The sequence below is a fragment of the Puntigrus tetrazona genome, chromosome 12, assembly GCF_018831695.1.
Source record: "Puntigrus tetrazona isolate hp1 chromosome 12, ASM1883169v1, whole genome shotgun sequence".
NCBI classification, from domain to species: Eukaryota; Metazoa; Chordata; class Actinopteri; order Cypriniformes; family Cyprinidae; genus Puntigrus; species Puntigrus tetrazona.
In genome coordinates this window covers 14,829,646-14,851,999 of record NC_056710.1, presented here as the reverse complement: position 1 = coordinate 14,851,999, position 22,354 = coordinate 14,829,646, and the positions used below count along the sequence as shown (strand labels likewise).

Below are 22,354 nucleotides of genomic sequence, written 5' to 3'. Positions count from 1 at the left end.
TTAATTTGAATTATTGATGACAAAGCAGAAATATATTGTTGATATACACTACCAAATATCATTTTGTAGTCCACAAGATGGAAAATCATCATTTAATACTTTATTATAAACTTTAAATATCTTTTTAAATATCATTTCATAGAAATTGCATGTTACAAATTTTTTGATATATTTTTCTTTTTATTAACCCAACCACCCAAAACCAAAATGAAACTCTATTAAACATTGATAATACTACTAAATATTTCTTAAGCACAAAAGCATCATATTTGGATGATTTCTGAAGGATCATTTAAAACTGTAGACTGAAATAATGATGATGAAAATGCATGTTAAAATAAAAAGACAGTAATAGTAAAAAGTGACTTCTATCAACCCAATCTTTTAAACAGTAATGTGCATGTTTCCAAATGTAAAATGTGTTTTAAATCAAATTTAAAAATGCCTGTTCTTATTGTTTAGCCCTGATTCGTAGGTGTCGATGTTTATTTAAAAGAAAGAAGCCGCTGACTCGTGGTGTCTTAAAATAAAGATCTTTCCAATACCCTCTCTGTTTCGTCAACTCGTGGCGGTTGAACTGGTTTTCATTGTGTTTGCATGGTGTTTTCTCACTTAAACAGGGTGTAGCTGACGATTATTTCAGCGCTTGACCTATTTGTACTTGACTGCCTTTCTCTTGACCTCAAATATCATTTAGTTGATTCTTTAGTGCCCTTTTACCCACACTGGAGTCTGGAATATGCAATTCCTTGATTTCCTCGAATGACCCGACGTGACACATTTTAACGTGCTCTGTGAAACCAGGTTATGCAGCTGAGGGACGACGTCTGTGGTGAAAGTTCACTGACAGTTCCACGCTCGTGTCAGGGCAGGTTCTCTACTCTTGCCTGCTCTTCTGATCTTTGTTTCCTGTGGGACGCTATGCAGAGAATGTAATGATGTCACTAGTGATACATTACCTGGGACAGTTTGCTGTCAAACGGACTGTTTAGCTAAAACTCCTGATTTGATGCTATGAGAAGTATTTCAGGTATGAAAGACAAAGTGCACAATTACTATCACAGTCACTATCGTTCATGGTTTAAAATCAAATTTTACCTTGCAGGTAAAAAATCCCTTTATAGGTATGAGCAATATATCGGCAGCTGTAGATCACTGACAAGCTACTCGATATCGGGTTCAGAATGTTTCCCAGTCCTATATTCATATTATTTGTGTATATATTTGTTAATATAAGTACATATTAGTGCAGAAGAAGAAGATTAATCACATCCTAAATAAGTTTTTGTTTGTACTGTATATTTATATAAACACACATACAGCATGCCTTTTTTCACAGATAATTGTTTATAGACTCATATATTCACATGACAATTCATATTTAATATAAACATACTTTTACATAAGTGTTACATATATTTCTATATACATAATATACACTATGTAAATTTTTTGTGTGTAAAATAAATGATCAGTGTAAAATGTTTTTTTTTTTTTTTTTATGAAAAGGCTGTTATATTTATTACTCGAAAGTCACAAGATCCTTTTGAAATTATTTTAATAATTAGTAACGTTTTGTATTGTCATCTCAGTTGTGCTGCTTAAAGATTTATTTATTTTTTTTTTTGTGCTGCATTTTTCCGAATTCTTGTTTTTTATTGTTTAAAACTAATTTATATCATTTTTATAATAATTATTTTAAATTAGAGAGATCAAACTATAACGGAAATATGAAAGAAAAAAAAAAGGACTAGTCTGCAGGTATGTTGTTGTGGAATGAGATCGTGGAGAAGAGGAACCTGCTCTGCTGAAACCAGCCATTAGAAACTAAAGCTTTAACACCTGAAATTACATCTGAATTGTTGCTTCTCTTTTTAACGATTGCTTTGTGCAACCAGTAATAGAAGTAGGCTACAGGAGTATCACATGTAGTTGCCTCCCGTAATAACAGTCGTCGAGCTGGGTGGGACATTTTGGGTCTGGCAGCCTGGATCAGTGCGTGTTGTGCTGTGTCATGAAATGAGAGAGTGTTGTCGGCCTCGAATTTACTGTGGGCTTGCACAGGCTGTTTTTAAACTAAAAAGCCGTTGACCTCTCCTGACCATAGGGTGCTATTTTTTGGCTGCTGTCCTGAGGGTATGAGTTCTGGCTCCTGGGACTTCAGCGAGTTGGTCTTCAAACTTGTTGATGTGTTTGCGTAATGTGATGTCATCCCTTACCATGACCTTTAACAGAGGAATCTCTAAACATATCGATTCTTCAGCAGTATCACGGCTTACTAAAGGGCTTGCAGAACAGGTTCTGAACAAAAGTATACTTTTATAGTTATACCTGTAACAAGAAAATGTAAATTTGGTTTCTGACAACCATACAAGGACCTAAATTTTGTTAATTTTTGTTGCCTTTCTAATGTGGATACTCATAAACCCTAAACTCTGGACATAACTTGTCCTACACTTCAAACTATTTTTTTGTGCCCTCCACTTTAATATTTTTACCTAATAGATGATAAAAATGGTCCTTAAAATCGGTGATAAAAATTGGTGAGATCTTTCTTAAATTAGTATGTAGTAACTACTACTTGGTTTATATAAATACCTTTTTATGTGAAATAATATAAATTTTTCAATTTTTTTTAATAAATAATGAAAGTTATTTTAATGTTGTTGTTGTTGTTAATAAAAATAATAATAATAATAATAATAATAATAATAATCAAAATCAAAGAATGTGTGTCCACACCACAACTATAACGATAAAGGCACAGAGAAACAATATAATTGGAATCACTTTCACAGCAATTTTTTCCAGCTGATGAACAATATAAACATTGACAGCCAATCAGAATCCATCCTGCTGTAACAAACTTGAGAGGTTTAAAGCAGCAGATGCAAGCGTGCTTAGAATAAACAGACAATATCGTCCACTGGTGTTATTGCCATTGGTGTGAATTCTGCCATAGTTACTGTAGGTGATTCTTACTGTGCTTCAAACTGATGTTTTCATGTTTTAGAGCTGCAGTTTAATCAATACTTCATGAATCTGTCATCTGTATGAGCTGATCTCATCAAGCATTTATTTGGTGGCTTTTTAGTTGCACATAGCGTTTCTCCTTAAAGTCTGTGAATTCTTCACACAGGCCTCCTACCTCTAATTTAGACGAGCTAGAGCCGCTACTCCCACATCAATGCCCTCACATGCACCTCCGCCATAATTCCTCCCAGCAGGCCTCAAAACAAACTGCAGTTTGTTTGTTTGGTTTTTTTCTACCTCTAATTAACTTGGGATTAGATGGATGGAGGTATAGTATTGGTCTCTGAGAGCAAAATTGTCTAAAAAGTGCTTCACGAAACATTCCCGATGATCAATAATTGCGTTCAGAGATTGTTTTGGTCTTTCTGGTCTCTTTAGTTGTGAATGAATTGCGTCTTTTCTCCCGCCTTCGCTCCATTCCTGCTCTCCTGCTGTGAGTTTTCCCTCATAAAGCCAAGCTCACTCTTAAGTAGAAGACCTCCCACTTTACCATTGTCCCTTAAACTAAGCTTTACAGAGACTCTTTTAGTTTGTTGGCTGGTTTCTTCAGGGTCCTGTAGTCCCTGGATTTCTGGTCCTAAAAATAAGGAAATAATAGCTCCTTTCCTTCTCTGGAAGCGTTTGTAGCCACATGCTTGATGACTAAATGTTCTTGCCTAATAATGGCAATAAGCACAGAAATATGTGTCTAAGTCGAGTGGGGCAACTGACTCACTGGGTAGGTTTTGCTTGGAAAAGATTGATTTGAGGCTGGGAAAAAGATCCCTTTTCCTTGTAGATATGCTGATTTGAGCAGCCAGGAGAAATTATGAGGGCATTCTTGTCTAGACACGCTCTGAGGGGAGTTCTAGTGTGTGACGTTAATGTTACCTGGATGTGTCTTTGAATACAGTTATTGTCAATAATCAATTTCGTAGACTCTGACTCAATGTTTGTTTTCTTCGTTTTTCTTGGCTGCATCCTGGTACCCTCACTTTATTCACGATGTGTGTTTCTTTGCCTGCTGGTTGTGTGTGTGTTTTATGTATACACACATTTGCATATTGAACATTAGGGTTGCTTCCCCTTATTTACATGTACCATGGTAACCATAATTTCTGAAGTTTTTTATTATTATTTTTTTATTCTCATGAAGGCTGCAAACATTTGATCAAAAGTACTCATCATATTGTGAAATATAATATAAAATTATTGTCATGGCAAAGCTGACTTTTTAGCTGATTTGGTGCTCAGGAAGCTTTTAACTTTTTATATATTTGTGGAAACTATGATTTTTTTTTTTTCTTTGAACAGAAAAGTATCACTTTCAGTATCACTTTTTAATGAAAGTATTAATTATTTTTACCCATTTTATTCACAAACTCTATCAAGCTACATTAAGTGAGGTATGAATAATATCTGTATTAAAATGATGTGGGCCAAGTTATGTGCTGAAGTTTAATTCTTCAATTTCAGGTTAGTGTTGAACAAACATGATGAGTTATAATAATTATGATGCTTGCATTGGTTGCCACAGTAAAATGGTTTTTAAGGAGCAAAATAGCCAATGGCAACTTTGTTTCCACACACAAAAAATGCAAACTGTTTCAAGTTTCAGGTGAGAAACTGCTGTCTTGTCACATGTTATTCTCTATTGTTATAAGTTTGAGCGGTCTCTTTAATGGAAAGCAGGTAGCACCCCTCCTTTCTCTGTCCGTTTGAAAGAGGCTCTTTCTGATTCGGCTTCCCCAGAGCAACAGGTGTTTTCATCAGGTGCTGTTTGCTCAGATGACGGGAGGGACTGTAATAGCGTTCAGCTCTGAACAAAAGCTGCTTCAGTCAGGACTGCAGAGGTCCGCGATCTCCCTGCGGGGGCTGGGCAGAGCGAGCGAAAGAGAGGAATCGGGTGGTGAGGGGGGTGTAGTTTCAGTCAAACAGCCCATAACTCCTTCCTTGGAATTCCTGATCCTATCAGATCCATTGTGTTTACACCCACAACCCTTTGCAAAGTCAGTTTGAGTTGTGCACCCTTTGCAATGCTTCAGTTCGTGTCTTACTAAAGGCAAAGTTCACCTAAAATAAGAGCCACCCTCGTGTGATTCCTAATCAGGCTGAATTTGATGCATGAAACACAAAAGATGGTTGATGCTGTTTTTTATACAATGCAGTGCTTTTCCCAGAATTTTGTGATACTTGTGGCGACAGGTGATGTCACACATTATTTTGCATATTGCATATGATGTAATTGCATCAAGTTTGCGTTCAGGCGAGTTTTGGCACTTCATACCAGTTCTATTCTATGAACGACCACATACTGTAATACAACTGAATGTACAATAAAGCTGTTGACACTATTTTCTGTTGTCATGCATGAAACTGTAAACATGACCCATTAATACAAGTTTACAGGAATCACTTTCACAGTACTCCTTAAATGCTAATTTAATCTAATTTACACCTAAAAGTACCATGCAGTGGTTTTGTCTCATTTAGCGCACTCTCTGAGTAACAAAGTATGAGCATATTAACAGACAAATTATATACATATTTAAAAGTCCAAACAGTCAGTAAGCAACAGGTTAACTAAACCATTGGTTCAGGTTTCAACTAAATCCATAGCTAGGGTTTTTTCAAAAAGTCACCAGGTTTGTCAATATGTACCTAAATATATGTATTGCTAAATATAGTGCTATAGTCACACTCATGTGAGTCCTGGGACTCGCCACAAATAAATCATGGGAAACACTGGAGATTGTAACAGCATGATAATAGGAATAAAAACAAATGTCACCAACAATTCTTGGGTGGCCGTTAATATATGTGAAGAGCTGTAAACAATAGAGTAACTGTGCGTTAAAGTCTTGATCATTGCTTTCTGTATTCATTGCTGTTTATAAGTCTAATGTATTTGCATTTAATGTTTTTATCTGTGTCTAAGCAATTAACCCTGTACCCCTGGACTCTTGTCAGGTGGCTGAGGAGAACCCGTGAGAGAGGGCAGCGAGAGGTCCCTGCTCGTCCAGGGACGATGAAGAGGTTCAGACGTCATGGGCATGAGTCTCAGAGGGACAAGCACAAACAGGATCTCTATGGGTGATCATGAGTCTCAGAGGGACAAGCACAAACAGGATCTCTATCAGTTCAACAAGGTGATCAAGCCCACATTTTCTATAGGATATTTATGTTGTGCTATATGACATATATATCAATATATATATGTGTATATATGTGTATATATATATATATATATATATATATATATGTGTGTATATATATATATATATATATGTGTTTGTGGTTATTTATATGTGTGTATTGTGATCTGTTTGCCATTTTAATGTGTGTGTGTGTGTGTGTATATACATACATATGTATGTGTATATACATACACATATGTATATACATACACATGTATATGTGTATATACATACACATATGTATATAACTGAAATCACTGGATCATGAGCTACTCATATTTAAAAGTGGATCACTGGGAATGTATATATTTTAAGAATTAAATCCCAGCCTTTCTGTTTTGTTAATTGCACTAAACCTTAATGCAGTTTTGGTGTGAACTTTTGGTTAATCATGCAGCCCTTCTCCTCGAGCTCTTTGCAATATAATATACTGTAGAATTGCCTTCCCTGTGCATGCAATCACGCTGCCTTATAATTTGCCCAAAATGAGGCATCTTTAAAAGCAGCATAATTGTATATTTTCCATTTTGGAACAGACTTTGAAACGGTATGACTATGATGTCTTTTAAAATGTGAACTGCACATACTGTACCAGAGCTGTCGAATATAGCATTTCTCACTCTCGTTTTTTCCCCTCTCTGCTTTAGACTGTAGAACATGGCTTCCCCCATCAGCCCAGCGCTCTGGGTTTCAGCCCCAGCCTGGAGCTCTTGGCCATCGGTACCAGATCGGGAGCAATCAAACTGTATCCTTCGACATCCAGAAGACATTTCCACACTTTAGTTCATTAGATATTTGTATAACGTAACTCTCGAGTAGAATTTTAACATTCCATTCCCCTGTCTCTGGATCCTGAGGGCAGAGTGACTACAGATTTCCTGTAGCTCATGTCGTGGTTGTTGTAGTGGCTCAGTGGTACACACCCATCATGCAGGTACTTTGAAAGGCGGAACAGTTTGTATTCGTGCGTAGCGCTGAGAACGCATGTCCATATAATTTTTTTTTTTCCCATACTATTGTGTAATTTTCTCTGTTAGTCATTTACAGAAGAGGAAATGGAAATGAATAACTGGTGTCTAACATTACGTGTCTGGTATTGAATAGTTAATAGTATTTTTGTTTTATTTAAAAATACCAATTGAAGGTTTTTATTTTTGAAACTCGCCACAACAACAAGGTGCTGTGTGAATGGTTGCCATGTGTTTTCTTAACCAGCTCTCAGGTATGGAGCTCCAGGTGTGGAGTTCATGGGGCTTCACGACGAGAATGCAGCAGTTACGCAGGTGCACTTCCTGCCAAACCAGGTACAGCTTTGAACTTCAATCCTGACGTATTTTGATTTCATCATTTATATATATAATAGAATTTTTTTGGGGGTGTTAATTTTCATTTAATCAAGTCTTTGGGCTTCGGTTGTTAGTGAATCATCAGTGGTTTTGGGTGAGGTTGTTAAAAAAATATTACAGAAAGTTACAACACAAAGCAACCTTTTAAGGATATGCGTAGATTAAAACAAAAATAGCCATTATTTATATGTATATATAATTTTTTTTAATGTCAGTTTTTGGGTAATCCCAAAATTAAAAACATTTCGTAAAATGTTTTAAATGTATTTAGAAGAATAGCTGATTTTTGAATAGAAGACTTCATTTATTTATTGCAGGTGGAGTTGGTAACATTACTGGATGACAACAGTCTGCACATGTGGACGCTTCGGGCCCATAACAGCATGTCGGAGTTGCTTGAGATAGGACGTTTCTCTCTCTCTGGTCCACCTGGGTGAGTCAGACTCACCCCAGTTTAATATTGTCCTGCTTAAAGATGTTTTTAAACCTGCTGTGAACGAGACACTGACTCGCACTAACCCAGACGAGACCGATACTCACTTGTGCTCTGAATTCATACATAGACTGACCTCCGTGATTCAGTGTGACTTTTACATCACTCTATGATGTCATATCCTGTCCTCCCATGGATTCCATGATTCAAAGTAGCTTTTATTTTGTAGCATGTGATATCATATTCTATCCTCCCATGAATGATTGTCTGTATTAATACTTTTGTTATTGTCTAGCAACAAGTGACAGGGTATTATGATCTCTTAAGCTGCATCCGAAATCGCATACTCTCTATGTACTTCCAGTATGAATGTCATCCAGCTTTTCTTATTGTGATTGTCATGTGAGCTACCAGTTTCAATTGCACAACTTCACTGACATGCCTAAATCCTATACACTCTATAGTATGGGAGTTTACAATTTCAGATACGGTTTTGGATTTTATTCCTGTTTTGTTATGCTGGGTAGCCCTGCCCACAAAGAACTTTCATTGGTCTTATCAACCACTTCACACAGCAGCATATTAAACATCAGATATATTCTGGTGGTGCCGCATTTGCTTTTTGTAGTCATAATTATTATACTTTTATATTGTCTGTCTGTTTTAAAATTCTATTTCATGTTAGGTATTGTAATTGGCTATGGATACTGATGGGAAAAAAAAAAATATAATAAGGATTAAATTGTAATCTTAAAACTACTTTATATGCCTTTAAAAATACAATGTTGACATACAGTTTTCATCCAGTGTCTAATATAAGTGTATCTGGGGTTCTAAAAAAATTGGCTAGCATCTTTTAAACCCTGTTTGTGATGTGAAATATTGACAGCGCCCCTCCCAGTGTGACGCGGGTCACGGCGGTCCTGGCACACTCATCGGGTGAGCTGCTGCTGCTGGGCACAGAGGGAGGACACGTGTTTGTTGTGGAAGTGCCAGGCTTCAGAGAGCTGGAGGAGAACAACATCAGCGTGGAGGATGTACAGAACAGGTCAGACGTTGTTACAAGACCCCAAAACACCCGTTTCAAAATCTAGCTTGGTCACTTTACATATGAACGCTATTTAAAGGGCAGAACTTAAAATTACCACGTTTAATTGACTTAACTTTGACCTGTGACCTAGTGCCACTCAGCTCTATAATCTCTTCATTCATTTTGCCTATACACACACATACAGTGTACATTCTTAAAATAGTTTCAGTGAAATGGCGTTATGCAAGAGTTTTGCATGCCTGAGACGACCGTTACAGTTACACTTTTTGATCGCTGATTTGTTCACCTCTACTTTTGCCAGAATTCCAGAGGATTATGTTGGCCGCAGGAATCTGGAGTGCGTGGAGACTCTGCATGAGAACCCGCTCAACCCACGGCAGGTGCTGATCGGCTACAGCCGAGGCCTGATGGTGCTGTGGGATCTGGACCGGCAGCGTCCCGTCCAACACTTTCTAGGCACACAGGTACACAGGCTCAGTCAATTAGGCTCAGAAAAAATTGAGGATATCGCTATTAAAATGAGGCTTATAATTGTTTCTTTCTGGGTACTGTGCAGCAACTCGAGAGTGTTTGGTGGATGGAGGACGGTGTGAACATAATCAGTTCCCATAGTGATGGGAGCTACTGCCAATGGACAGTGACCGGCGAGGATCCACAGACAGAGCCTGAGAAACAGGAGACGCCGTATGGTGAGACCTTGTGTTTTCTGTTTCAACAGTGAACATGCTGTGCTCAAAATTGTGTACATGTTTAATGAAGAACTTACTTCTTAACTGTCAAAGAAATATGTTCTATAACAATATTTTGAATACAATCTGGGCGTATTACGTTACTCTCCAGAAGTTAGGGGTTGGTAATATTTCAAGTGCCCCTATCATGGAGTTTTGAAAATGAACTTTCCTGTGTAACACAACTCTAAGTGAATGAAAAAACATCCTGCAAAGTTTTAAATCTGAAAGTGCACAGTGTATAAAGTTATTGTCTTTCAAAAAAATGTTTGACTCTGAATCATTCAAACGAGTCGTTTAAAAAAAAAAAAAAAAAAAAAGCCCCTAAGCGGTTGTTAATGTTAATGACAAAGTATAATTAGGTATATTACCCGCCTACTTGTTGGTCTTTTCCCTTTGGCTCTGAATGAAAATGCAAATTCATCATCTGTTGTCACAAGCTCACAAACACTGCTTTAAATTAAATCAACCAATCACTGGAGGTGGTTGTTAAATTAATTGTTGATCTGAAAATATTTCTAATTAAAAATGTTACTAAAAAAATAGGTTCTATGTATGGTTTTTGTATTAAATGATTACACATTAAAACAGTTATAAAAACATGGACTACCCCATATTAGATCTGTAATATGACCTGCAGTGGCTGCAATGTCTCTATCCTTTTCCATTTACAAATATGACTACTAGTTATTACCTATAAATAGAAATATACTATTCCAATGAACTGCCTTGAAGTCCACTGCCTGCATGATTAAAATTTAGATTTTGGAACAAAGCCTCTATTATCTAAATGTAAAATACTCATGTCTGTCCTTACTTCCTTTTAATAAACAATGTCTTCATACAGGTTCCTTCCCCTGCAAGGCCATATCCAAAGTTATACAGCTGCCATCACAACAAGGGTGAGTATATTCTTTATTAGACAGTGCCGTGAGTGTTCACTCGCTGATGCTGAGACAGGTGTGTTTGCTTGTGGTGTCATTAACCCAGAGTGCTTCACCATGACTCACTCCAGCCATCCGGTTGATGTTTAAACCTTCCATAGACGTTCATACGTCCACAGTAATGATTGTTTTTTTTTTTACTGCTAATCTCTAGCCTATTTTATCAAACTCTTGTTTTCTTTTTTCTTCAAAGTATTTGAAACGGCTGATTTGGAAAGTTCTAGAAGAGCCAAGGGGATTTTGTCATTAAGTAAACTCTTCCTTATCCGAAGTAATGTCTTTTGTCGTTTCGTCCCCCAGTCCCCCATTCCTCATCTTCAGTGGAGGGATGCCGAGGGCCAGTTACGGCGACAGACACTGCATCTCCGTCATCCACAGCAAAACCCACGAGGCGCTGGACTTCACCTCACGCATTATCGACTTCTTCGTCATTCGCGAGGGAGAGAACCACAGAGGTAGAGAGAGAGAAGCTTCTTTTTTTTACTTTTTTTTTTCTCTCCCCTACATCTACTTCACATTTTATCTGGGCTACAATAGATTCACTTTCTCTAAGTGGTCAAAATGTGTCTCTCTGTCATAGGTGAGCCGAGCGCTCTTGTGGTTTTGGTGGAGGAGGAGCTGGTCGTGGTGGATCTGCAGACTGAGGGGTGGCCCGTCATCCAGACGCCCTACCTGGTGCCGTTACACTGTTCAGCCATCACCTGCTCGCACCACGTTTCCTCCATCCCGCTCAAACTGTGGGAGAGAGTGCAAGCTGCAGGAGCACAGCAAAATACTCACTACTCCAAGAATGTATGAAACCGAATGCACACATAAATACACAAATGTTAAGCTCTGGTCGCATGTTGCATAATAAAACCATTTACTAAAAAGAACATGCTCACTTCAACCGCCAGTTGCTGGGTTAAATGTTAGCTACTGTTGGCTTCTGAACACTTCAACGGCTTTTCTGTGATTAACATGATTTCTGTGGCAGCACCATAGACAACTTTTGTCACTGATCTTGATTTGAATTGAGCAATTCAATTATTGTTTTTGTAAATCTGTCTTTTTGTAGCCTTGGCCTATAAATGGAGGCCAGAATCTTGCCCCAGATCCTCCCCAGAGAGACTTGCTCCTGACAGGGTGAGTAGACCTGTGTGAGCTGATGCTGTCGATCTTGGTGTGATCTTGCGGTCAGTGCACTTTAAAGTTTAAAATGTGGGGAATTGTCCTGTTCGTAATTTACAAGTAAATGTAACTTTTTATATATATATATATATATATATATATATATATATATATATATATATATATATATATATATATATATATATATATATATATATATATAAAATTTGAAAAAATTTATTACCAAGGCTGCAAAAAAAAAAAAAAACCTTTTAATAATCAAAAGGCTGCAATTTTAATAATCAAAAATCCAGTTAAAACAGTAATATTGTATTATTTGTATTGTTTTTCTAAAATAACTTTAATTTGTATAATGGCAATGCTAAATTTTCAGTGAGCTGTAAAGTTGTTTAATTTTTCCTTTTAGACAGTTTGTGTCTGTTTTGAGTAACTCATATCACCTTCATCAGATAATAAGAACTGGAAATGTCAGATTCCTATTCTTATTTTGCCACTTGGACCATAGATTATCAATTTCTAAAAATGTAATATTATTATTCAAAAAAATTTTTTGCCAACCTGTTGGTACTTGAACCATGTTTAAAACGTTGGCTCAATACAGCTGGGGTTTTCCCTTTTCATTAAAATCATGTGAAGGAAAAGTGTTCTGTTAAGAAGCTGTAATGGATTTGCATGTAGGGAATGAGGAACTGGTAGTTAAAATCTCTCTTAAACATTTTTCTATCTATCTTCTGAAAGGCATGAGGATGGCACTGTACGTTTCTGGGACGCCTCAGGGGTCTGTCTTTACCCCATGTACAAGCTCAGCACAGCGGGAGTCTTCCTCACAGACGCCGACCCAAATGACAACATGAACCAGGGCAGTGAGGGAGAGTGGCCTCCATTCCGCAAGGTCTGGCTTGAGCGACGCTTCTACAAGCTTATTACTCGCGCTTAACTTTTTGTTAACACGGCTGTTTACTGATTTCATCTGACATTTTGATTCTTGTGAATTTAAAATCTTAGGTGGGCTGCTTTGACCCATATAGCGACGACCCTCGGCTTGGCATCCAGAAGATCCACCTGTGTAAATACAGCGGATATCTCACAGTGGCTGGAACTGCAGGACAAGTGAGTTTTTAATGCAGGGGTTTAAAGAGAAGACATGTATCATTAAAGACGGCGATATTAAAATGGTGTGTTCAGTTGTTACTACATATGCATATGTATTATATGCTGCATTTGTCTGAGTAAGATACAATAAAAATAGTAATAATGTGAAATTACAATTTCAATATATATTGAAATACAAAATACAAGATACAAAATCAATATATGAGTCCAGTTTATTCTTGTTGTAGCAAAGCAGAATTGTCAGCATCATAACTATTGTAAAATGATCCTTCAGAAATCATTGTAATATGCTGATTTGGTGCTAATGAAGCATTTAAGCAAAGTTAAAAACAGTTGTGCTACGTAATATATTTTTGTGGAAACGGCAAGATTAAAGGGATAGTTAAACTCAAAATTCTTGAGGTTTGATGAGGTTACTAATTAATGAGAGAATTATAATTTTTGGGTAAACTGTCCTGTTTTATAAAACTATATAACATTGCCGGAGACATTTTTAGTCTATTTTGGTCATTTTAAATGCATCTTTTAAATGTATTGAAGTTAGTGAAACCCTTGTCACTTATGGAGTTGTTGCATCTTTGAATGTGTTCTCACTCAGTTGGCTGTTGATAATTAATCATGAGAGAGAACTTGACTGAAGTGCTCTGATTTAGCTGATTATTAACAGTCCACTTCACATTGTGTCTGCCGTTTGGAAATGAGCTTGGCAAAAAGTTGCTCTCCTGTTGTCCTTTGACTGAACTACTGAAATGTGAATGTTGCCGTAAGGACATAAATTTTGGTGTGTACTCTGTCCGAATGTAGCAGTAATGACATACTTCGTTTGACATGTCTGGTGAGAGAATCTGTTGGTACAGAAGTGAGATATTTGGGGTTTAATTGTCATCTGCTTCTGTCAGAATATACGAGATAAAAATAATGTCTCTTTTTGTCTTCCTCCCACTCAGATTCTGGTTTTGGAGCTGAATGACGAGGCCGCCGAGCAGACGGTTGAGGCTACAGTGGTGGACCTGCTGCAGGGTCAGGAGGGATTTCGCTGGAAGGGCCAGGCGCGTCTAGACGTGCGGGAGGAACCGGTGCTGTTCCCTCCAGGGTTTCAGCCCTTCGCTCTAGTGCAGTGCCAGCCGCCCGCTGTGGTCACAGCAATCGCTTTGCATTCAGAATGGAAACTGGTGGCCTTTGGAACCAGCCACGGGTTTGGTCTCTATGACTTCCACCAGAGGAATAGCATCTTGGTCAAGTGAGAAGAATAACATTTTTAGTAGCTTTCCAGGATTATTAGTTCAGAAGATCAGTTTTTAACTCTTAAAATAAGCCGACTGTCATGAACATGATGATGATACATGTTCTGATGTGTTCACCACAATAGTCTAATTAAAGAATTGTTCTCTTTCGAAAAAGGAAGTCTTTATTATAAGTATAGTGTTACTCATCATGGTGTACCTTTTATCATGATAAAAGTGGAAGAACATTGAAAAATGATAAATGTGGACATAACGTGGAAAAAACAGCACCTATTCTGATTCACTTTATCATATGATAGGCTGGCTTTTCGTTAAAATAATTTATTTTAAACCATTTTATATTATTCGCTATGAAAATATTTAACTAAATAACATTTGAATGATGTTTTTTTCAAAAGCTATATTTTTAAATATTTAAAAATATATGTTCTCTTTTAAAATATGAATAATAATTTTTATCAGTGAAAAAAGCTTTTTGTGAACACTGAGATTTATTTGAAATTGAAGTCATTGTAACATTACCGTCTTTTAAAGGAATAGTTCACCCAAAAAAATAAATTCTGTCATAATTTTTTTTTTAAAATATCTTCCTTTATGTTCAGCGGAACAAAGTTTGTAACCAGGCTGTTTTGGGCAACCATTGACTTCCATGATATTTTTTTTTTTTTTCCTACTATGGAAGTCAATGGTGACCAAAACAGGCATTTGCAACTTCTCAAGTGTGACTAAATGATGACAGAATTTTAATTTTTGTGTGAACTATTCACTATAATCATGTTTTATTATAGGCTGTTGAAAATTGCAAGTTTTAGACTTAAATTTTAAATTTTAGTATCAAGACTGTTAAGATTGTTTAAGATTATGACAAACAAATACTTTTTTTGTTCCTGCAGAATTTTAAGCATGCTAATAGTAGTTTGCTGTCCATTTGCAGGTGCACTCTAAACCCCAGTGACCAGATGGCCTTGGAGGGGCCACTCTCACGCGTCAAGTCCATCAAAAAATCCTTGCGACAGTCCTTCCGCAGGATTCGCCGCAGCAGGGTCTCCATGCGAAAACATCACACTAACAACGCTGCAAAGGTACATATCGGCTGCAGTTACTCACCTGAAAAAATTAACTAAACATGACCGTAGACATCATGCATGTCAATATTTCAGCAGCGGTTAGCATTGCATAATTCAGATTAAAAGGGTGCTGATGACTTGATATTGAATATCGGCAACGTTTCTGCAGCTACAAGAGATCAATGCCAGGCTGGAGGCCGAAGCTCTGCAGGAGATGGAGCTGGCACCTGTGCAGAGAAAAATCGAAGCCCGTTCCTCTGACGACTCCTTCACGGGCCTCGTCAGAACGCTCTACTTTGCAGATACATTCGTTAGTGATAGTGAGTAACACAAAGTTTCTAAATGTTAAATAGTTAGGATCATTCTCATTGTTCCCGCTGTATCTTCTCAGATGGCATGTGTGTGACTAGCAGAAGACCTACATGATCTTTCTCTCGTTCTCAGGTTCTCACAGTACGCCCTCATTGTGGGCAGGGACCAATGGCGGAGCTGTGTTTGCGTATGTCATCCGTGTTCCTTCTTCGGAGCGAAGGGCGGAGGATCCAGTGGCGGCTCATGCAGGTAGTAACTTTTCTATTATTATGGAAAATAATAGAAATAAATAAATTGCGTAACTTGTATTGACCCTAAAGTTTGAAACAGTAGTGTCCACCGAACCCATGACATAAAGTAGTTGAATGTATACATAAACAGATCTGTAAAAAGTGCTTCTCCATCACCAGCTAAAGAGATTCAATTAATGCACCGTGCTCCAGTCGTTGGTTTGGTGGTCTTGGATGGCAAGGGTGCCCCTCTGCCCGAGCCTCTGGAGGTGGCCCATGATTTGGCGCGCAGTCCTGAAATGCACGGTTCTCATCACCTATTGGTTGTGTCAGAGGAGCAATTTAAGGTGAGAATTTGCACCACACAACTTATTGTTTCTTCATTGCCAGTATAGATTGTGTGTCTTACCACATTTGTATGTACACAGCTGTTTACACTTCCTAAAGTGAGCAGTAAGTCGAAGCTAAAGCTGACAGCGGTTGACGGCTCTCGCGTCCGTCGTGTGGGCGTCGCTTGGTTTGGCTCTCGGACTGATGAACAGTTGGAGAGCAGCCTGGTTGTGCTGACGAATCAGGGTGAGCTACACGTCATCTCTTTACCTTCCATCAAAATGATGGTCCACTATCCTTGCATACGAAGAGAAGACGTCAGTGGAATCGCATCCTGTGTGTTCACCAAATATGGCCAAGGTAAGAAACGCTCGCTTCTTCCACACAGTGCATTCGCTGACTCTCCTCTGAAACGGTTTGTCTGCTCTATCTTTTAGGGTTTTATCTTATGTCTCCGTCTGAGTTTGAGCGTTTTTCTCTCTCCACCCGCTGGGTGGTGGAGCCACGCTGTCTGGTCGAGGCTCCCCTCCAGATGAGGCCCAAGAACCCATCGAGTCCCGTCCACAGGGACCAGCCGGATGGAGTACCTACTGAACACAGGTGTGTGTGTGTAGTTCAACAGTTCAGAATCCATTATTTTCTTGACAAGTGTTTTTATATTGATGTTTGTTCTGTTTTGTTTTTTTTCTAGAAATTTTAAAGGGGAGAGTGAAGGATACGGTGAGATTCAGTGTGTTTTTCCAAGTCTGTGTGAATTGTGCAAACTAAGCATCTAATACTAAAAAACGCATGTTCTTATTGCTTTGTTGAATGCTTCCCCATGTTAATCACTGATGCAAAAGACTTCAGTCTGTATTTACTGACACAATCTGTAATTGATGAAATGATGCCACATTAACACTAGGAATTTTGTTAAAAACAGCAGTTACATATATTAAGTATATATATTAAGCACCGAAAACATACTGGAATTATACAATAATTCTGTGAAACGATTAATCACATCTAAAATGAAATTTTACATGATATTTGGGTGAGTGTATGCGTGTGTGAGAACTTAAGTATTTATATATAAATGCACACACACGCATGTATAGAACTGTGAAATAGTTATATATACATTATATATGAATATAAATGTAGATATGTATTCATATCTTTTTTTAAATATACATGCATTTATTTTTACATGAACACACACACATATATAAAGAAACTGCAACTCACCAATCATGATCAAGCATTCGAAAGAACACAATAAAATAAAATGACAAAAAATAAAGCTGAAAACATACTTGTGACAAGAATGAAACAAAATTCCCCAAAAAAGTCATTTAAATTGAAAATAAAATAAAAAGCATGAAGCAGTAAAATAAAAATGTAGAATAATAATGAATACTATTATAGTACATAATAAAACTTAATTACTAAACTAAATTTAAATTCCAAAATTCTAAATATAAATGCTGTTCTTGTGTATAAATAATAATAAAATAATACTGTTGTGGCTTATCAGTTGCATCAATTCTGAATTGTTTTCATAACTCCTCCTCAGAGTGTTTGCAAGCTTTCGCCTGACTGATGAATGTGCTTGTGTGTTCCAGAGAATTCTGCTAGACAAGTAATGGAGCATGCTTTGCTCAACGATGAGAGTGAGTACATGAGGAGTTAGACGGTAGTGTAGAAGTTCAGTAAGGGCAGCAGAGCAGCATCAGACTGTTTGTATCTCTGCTTGCTGTGGATGGTTTGTGACATGCAAATGGCTTAAAACAATAATCAAAACATGCTGTATGTTTTCAGTAATCATGGCCTGGTCTGTGCAGTCATGTGTGCATGATCTGTAACACTCCCATTTGCCTGCACAATAATATTGTTGTATCGATATATGTGGAAAAAGTCTTGTTCTATTCTTTATAAACGAAGAACTAGAGTTTAAGTATTTGAGCAGTTCGGGGTTTGCTGGACTAGTTTTTATAGTGTCTTAACAATTTGCGGGAAAGTCTTTGTGTTGTTTGATTCACATCTTGCTTTAACACAGGAGTGCTTCAGGAGATCCAGAAGTCTCTAGAAGGAGATCAAACGTAAGAAGGTTTAGTTTAATGTAGATCCTATTACTTTTTTAGTATGCATTAATACTCGTACGGTTTGAATAATTTGCCAATTGTTTGTTTAAAGGACGTTCCTAGAGAACAATCTGAAGACTAAGCCAAAAGCAGGCAATGTGCTAAGCAATGGAGGTAATTATTTTCTGTTCCTGATTAGCATAAATTGTTATTCTGCACTGTAATAATAATATTGTAACTAGCCTTGTTGCAAATATTTAAGAGAACATGGAGTTTCGAAAAAAGGGGAATTTTAGCAGTGTTTGAAATGCAGATCCTCCTGTATGTCTCCCGGCGCAGTGGTGTGTTATGTAAGCTCTCCAAATGTTTGGAGCTGCTCTGAGGGCTGTTCACTTAAAAGAGGTTCGGGTTTGCATTTTTTGCATAATAAAATAAAATTTAAAAAAAGAGTGCCCTTTCATGTTCACTTTTTTACTATTATAAATTATTCCAAAATCCTTTGGACAGGTCATTATCACATGCAAAGAATTTTTTTTTTAATTTATTGTTTATTATAACTTATGTTGTAATTATAAATTATTGTCTTTTAAGGAAATGTCAAATTTTCTAATTGTCCTTGTCACGTTTTTGTCAATACAATCATAGTAATTTGTAGATGATGATGATGATGATGATGATAGTAATATAATAACCTATTTTGAAAGGCTGGGTTATATAACCTACAGAAAGCAGGATAACATTAGTATTAATGTAAAATGGGATGATAAAAAAAAGTTATGTATGTAAATAGGTTTAAAGTTTTGTATGCATCAGTGCTGTCAAATGATTAATTTTATCCAAAATGTTTTTGGTTTTTTTTTACATAATATTTGGTTGTGCACTGTGTATATTTATTATGTACATATAAAAGCACACATACCGCATGTATTTTGAAAAATGTACATGTTCTTAAATGTGTATTTTATATTCACCAAAATTATATTATATAAATATTTATATTACTACATATTATATATATATATATATATATATATATATTATATACATGCAAGTGTTTGTATTTACATATACGTAATAAATATACACGGCGAGCATTCATATTAAAAAACTTAATTTAATTGTCAGCCGCAATGTGACATTCATTTTGCCTCTTCGCTTTCTGATGTGTCCACAGATTGAGCCTTTAATTCCCAGTGCCTAAACGATTCTGGATGCGCTCTTCATTCCAGACTTGCTTACGATCTGAACACTACTGCTAGAACCACTACTGAACCATAAGAAAGCCTTGCCCTGGAGAGAGAAACCTCCCACTCGAGAGCTTCTACACCCAGAGAGAGGAGAGCGAGGGACCACCACCTGTGCCTGCTAAGACCAAACACTGTATCTCCACTAAATCCATTACACGCTGACCAACCGCCATTCACAGCACCAGCGTCTGCGTCCGCTCAGCTCACTGCAGCAACCCGAGCAAACGCAGTGGCATTCGAAAGACTGGCAATTTTGTTTTTAACTTAATTTGAAATGCATGATTTTTCTTTTATATCAGATCGAGGACCTCAGAATATGCATAGATGGTGTATAATACCTGGATGAAGACGCTACTTAGCTGTTGCTGACGACGAATTAGAGTAGGACGACAAGGCGACATTAGCACTAGATGCTAATAAACCACATTTACGTTTAAAACCCTACTGAGTATTCCTCAACAAGTAGTGTTGCCTTTCCCCGTCCACGCCAATGAGAACAGTGGCTAGATAAAAGTTCTTATAGGTACTTGTACACTACTGTGTAGTACATATGCTGTAGTTTCTAGGGTGTACAGCTTTCTGAGGGGCTAGGTTTTTATTTTCTGTTTTTTTATTAATGTAAAACATTTTTGTTATGCCAATAATGAATGATGTAATTTAGGAATGTAATTTGAAAATATTGTAGTCAAATGTTTTAATATATGTGTATATGAAAATCCGTACCTGTTTTGACGCTGGGTTCCTTTTATGGAGGGCTGTATTTTCTGATCTAAGGAAATATTTTGGTACTGTCTCCTGAAATGCTTTTAGCGTTTTCTTTGGGGGGGGTCTAGAATATATTTTTGTAGAAACATGATTATGAGAACACTAATTATTATGCTTTGTAACTTCACACTACAGTCTTCTCAGTAAAACTTTTCACACAAACTGTCTTTTTCTTTTTTTGAAGAATGTTCTCATTCCGTTTCCGTTTAGGTCATTCTGAGAGGTGCTAAGATGGTGTGCAAGTATTACTGTACTTATAAAAATTAGCATTTTGTCCGGTTTGCTTAAATACTACAAATGGCCTTAAAGGACACCGTCAGATAGCTAGCTGTTTTGCGATTAAACTGACTTTGTAGCACCTCATTATGCAGTTCTGCTCCTCATCAAAATGTACATTTTACATTCCAGTGTAATAACAGCAATCTCTTTTTAGGGCAAAGGAATATTACTATAGAAAAACTGATATGATGTAGGTTGGGCAAAAGTGTAAAGTATTGTGAAGACAAAAAAAGATTGATACGAGGAAGTATACACCGATAACACTGGATAAAACCACAAACATAATGGAACGAAACATTACTGGATGTCTGATGTCTGCCCAGTGAATTTATAGCTATTAGAGGGTTGTAGCCTTTGAAAATATTTGAAAAGAAATCTCCCTTTGGTCAGATCAGTTATCATACAAACTCAGCCAAGAGTTTTGATCATCTATTATTGAAAGATGCTTTGTTCCCTAATCGCAGTAGCTCAAATGTTTGCCTGATATTGGACACCATCTCTTAAAGAATTCTGGAGAATAGCTGTTTATACCATTGTGTCGCACAGCACAAGCAAGAGAATTGAAAATATAAAAATAAACACACATAAATATTATTCTTGAAATAGCTTTGTCTAGCTTCTAATTATGAGATTCAAATGATTATAAAAAGTTTTGTCAATAATACAGTAGGCAACAATATTAATAACATTGGTTTTAGGACAGGGCAAACAAACAAAAAAATATTTGTGGACTGTTTTTTTATTTTTAAAAACGTTAGAAAAAATACTGTTTATCAGTTTTTACTTAATTTGCAACTTAAATATTTAATAATTATGAATGACCTTGGACTTCATCCATACAGATGCACTTTCTGTTTTTAATATAGAACTTTTAGTATTTGGTTTCATCCTGATGCATAGGTTATTGTTTGTCTAGTGTTATTAAAAAGTTTTCTGTGTGAGTGTGTTTATGTTTTAATCTGGCATTCTGTTATAGGCCTTTTTATGATTTCAGAAATACTTTTCTGAAAAGTTTTGGAAGGAATGTCTTCTGGAATTTCTTTGTAAGCATGTGAGCATCTGTCAGTGTCTTTCTCCTGCTTTCTCGTGTATCAACACCTTTTGTCACCCCTGCAGTGAAGCCTCTCACCTTTCCACCGTCTGTTCAGCAGCTGCCGATATGAATGGGTGCATAACTATATGGTGTGCCGTCAAATAAATTATTCACCAGAGGCCCTGAATGCCTCTGCATGCTTGTGTGTGTGTGTGTATTTGTGTCAGAAAGACTTTGTAGATGTTTGAGTCCGGTCACAGAATCAATCCATGGAGTTTTTGGGACTGGCAGAAAATCTCTCGAGAACCCCTCAATGCCTCATATTCGCCTGAGAAGACAGGTGAGTCACTTATTGTTAGACTGATGATATAACGTTTTTTAAATATGTTTGAATCATGTTTTACTTGCATGGTATTTGCGTATTTGTGTGTATTATGTTGCAAATTAAGCAATGCTTGATCTACCTATATCTAAAGTCAAATCTCTGATCCAACCGACATTATTGAGAGTGCTGAGCTAAATGCCTGAAACCCAGTCCTAATGGTGACTATTAGGTCAGGTACACCTTGCACTTCAGTTGAAAGACATGAAATATGATCTCTACCCATGGTAGTTTAGGTAGCTGATATGCGTTTCACTAAACCTGCACTAAGGTATAAAATTAGTAAAGGTTTTGCAGACAGAATTTGTATTAAATCATTTTGTGGTGCATCTTTTTGTGGTCTTTTAATCTTTGAAAATGTTTTGTTATTCTTAGGTTATCAAAGAAATGTCCTGGCATTGGAGGAAAAGTCAGAAACAGGACCTGTGAGGTTACTTTGACCTAGAA

At 36.9% G+C, this 22,354-nt stretch overlaps 1 protein-coding gene across 2 annotated transcripts in view; it reads left to right on the top strand.

The window, feature by feature from the left end:
- The window catches only part of llgl2 (LLGL scribble cell polarity complex component 2), a 23,319-nt gene extending 2,944 nt beyond the window's left edge, over positions 1–20,375 (top strand). The window contains exons 2-27 of one of the 2 annotated variants that reach the window (XM_043253694.1): positions 5,983–6,094; positions 6,141–6,161; positions 6,857–6,954; positions 7,432–7,513; positions 7,873–7,988; positions 8,878–9,036; positions 9,341–9,503; positions 9,596–9,728; positions 10,615–10,669; positions 11,012–11,166; positions 11,292–11,503; positions 11,769–11,836; positions 12,581–12,734; positions 12,848–12,952; positions 13,903–14,195; positions 15,134–15,281; positions 15,436–15,586; positions 15,711–15,827; positions 15,989–16,155; positions 16,237–16,498; positions 16,576–16,738; positions 16,830–16,858; positions 17,743–17,790; positions 18,177–18,219; positions 18,314–18,375; positions 19,376–20,375. In XM_043253694.1, the coding sequence (XP_043109629.1) occupies positions 6,041–6,094; positions 6,141–6,161; positions 6,857–6,954; positions 7,432–7,513; positions 7,873–7,988; positions 8,878–9,036; positions 9,341–9,503; positions 9,596–9,728; positions 10,615–10,669; positions 11,012–11,166; positions 11,292–11,503; positions 11,769–11,836; positions 12,581–12,734; positions 12,848–12,952; positions 13,903–14,195; positions 15,134–15,281; positions 15,436–15,586; positions 15,711–15,827; positions 15,989–16,155; positions 16,237–16,498; positions 16,576–16,738; positions 16,830–16,858; positions 17,743–17,790; positions 18,177–18,219; positions 18,314–18,375; positions 19,376–19,380 (3,063 nt within the window). In that variant the 5' untranslated portion in view covers positions 5,983–6,040 and the 3' untranslated portion in view covers positions 19,381–20,375. The remainder of the gene's footprint in view (positions 1–5,982; positions 6,095–6,140; positions 6,162–6,856; positions 6,955–7,431; positions 7,514–7,872; positions 7,989–8,877; positions 9,037–9,340; positions 9,504–9,595; positions 9,729–10,614; positions 10,670–11,011; positions 11,167–11,291; positions 11,504–11,768; positions 11,837–12,580; positions 12,735–12,847; positions 12,953–13,902; positions 14,196–15,133; positions 15,282–15,435; positions 15,587–15,710; positions 15,828–15,988; positions 16,156–16,236; positions 16,499–16,575; positions 16,739–16,829; positions 16,859–17,742; positions 17,791–18,176; positions 18,220–18,313; positions 18,376–19,375) is intronic. The other variant, XM_043253695.1, reaches the window with a different exon arrangement.
- The last annotated feature ends 1,979 nt before the right edge of the window (positions 20,376–22,354 follow it).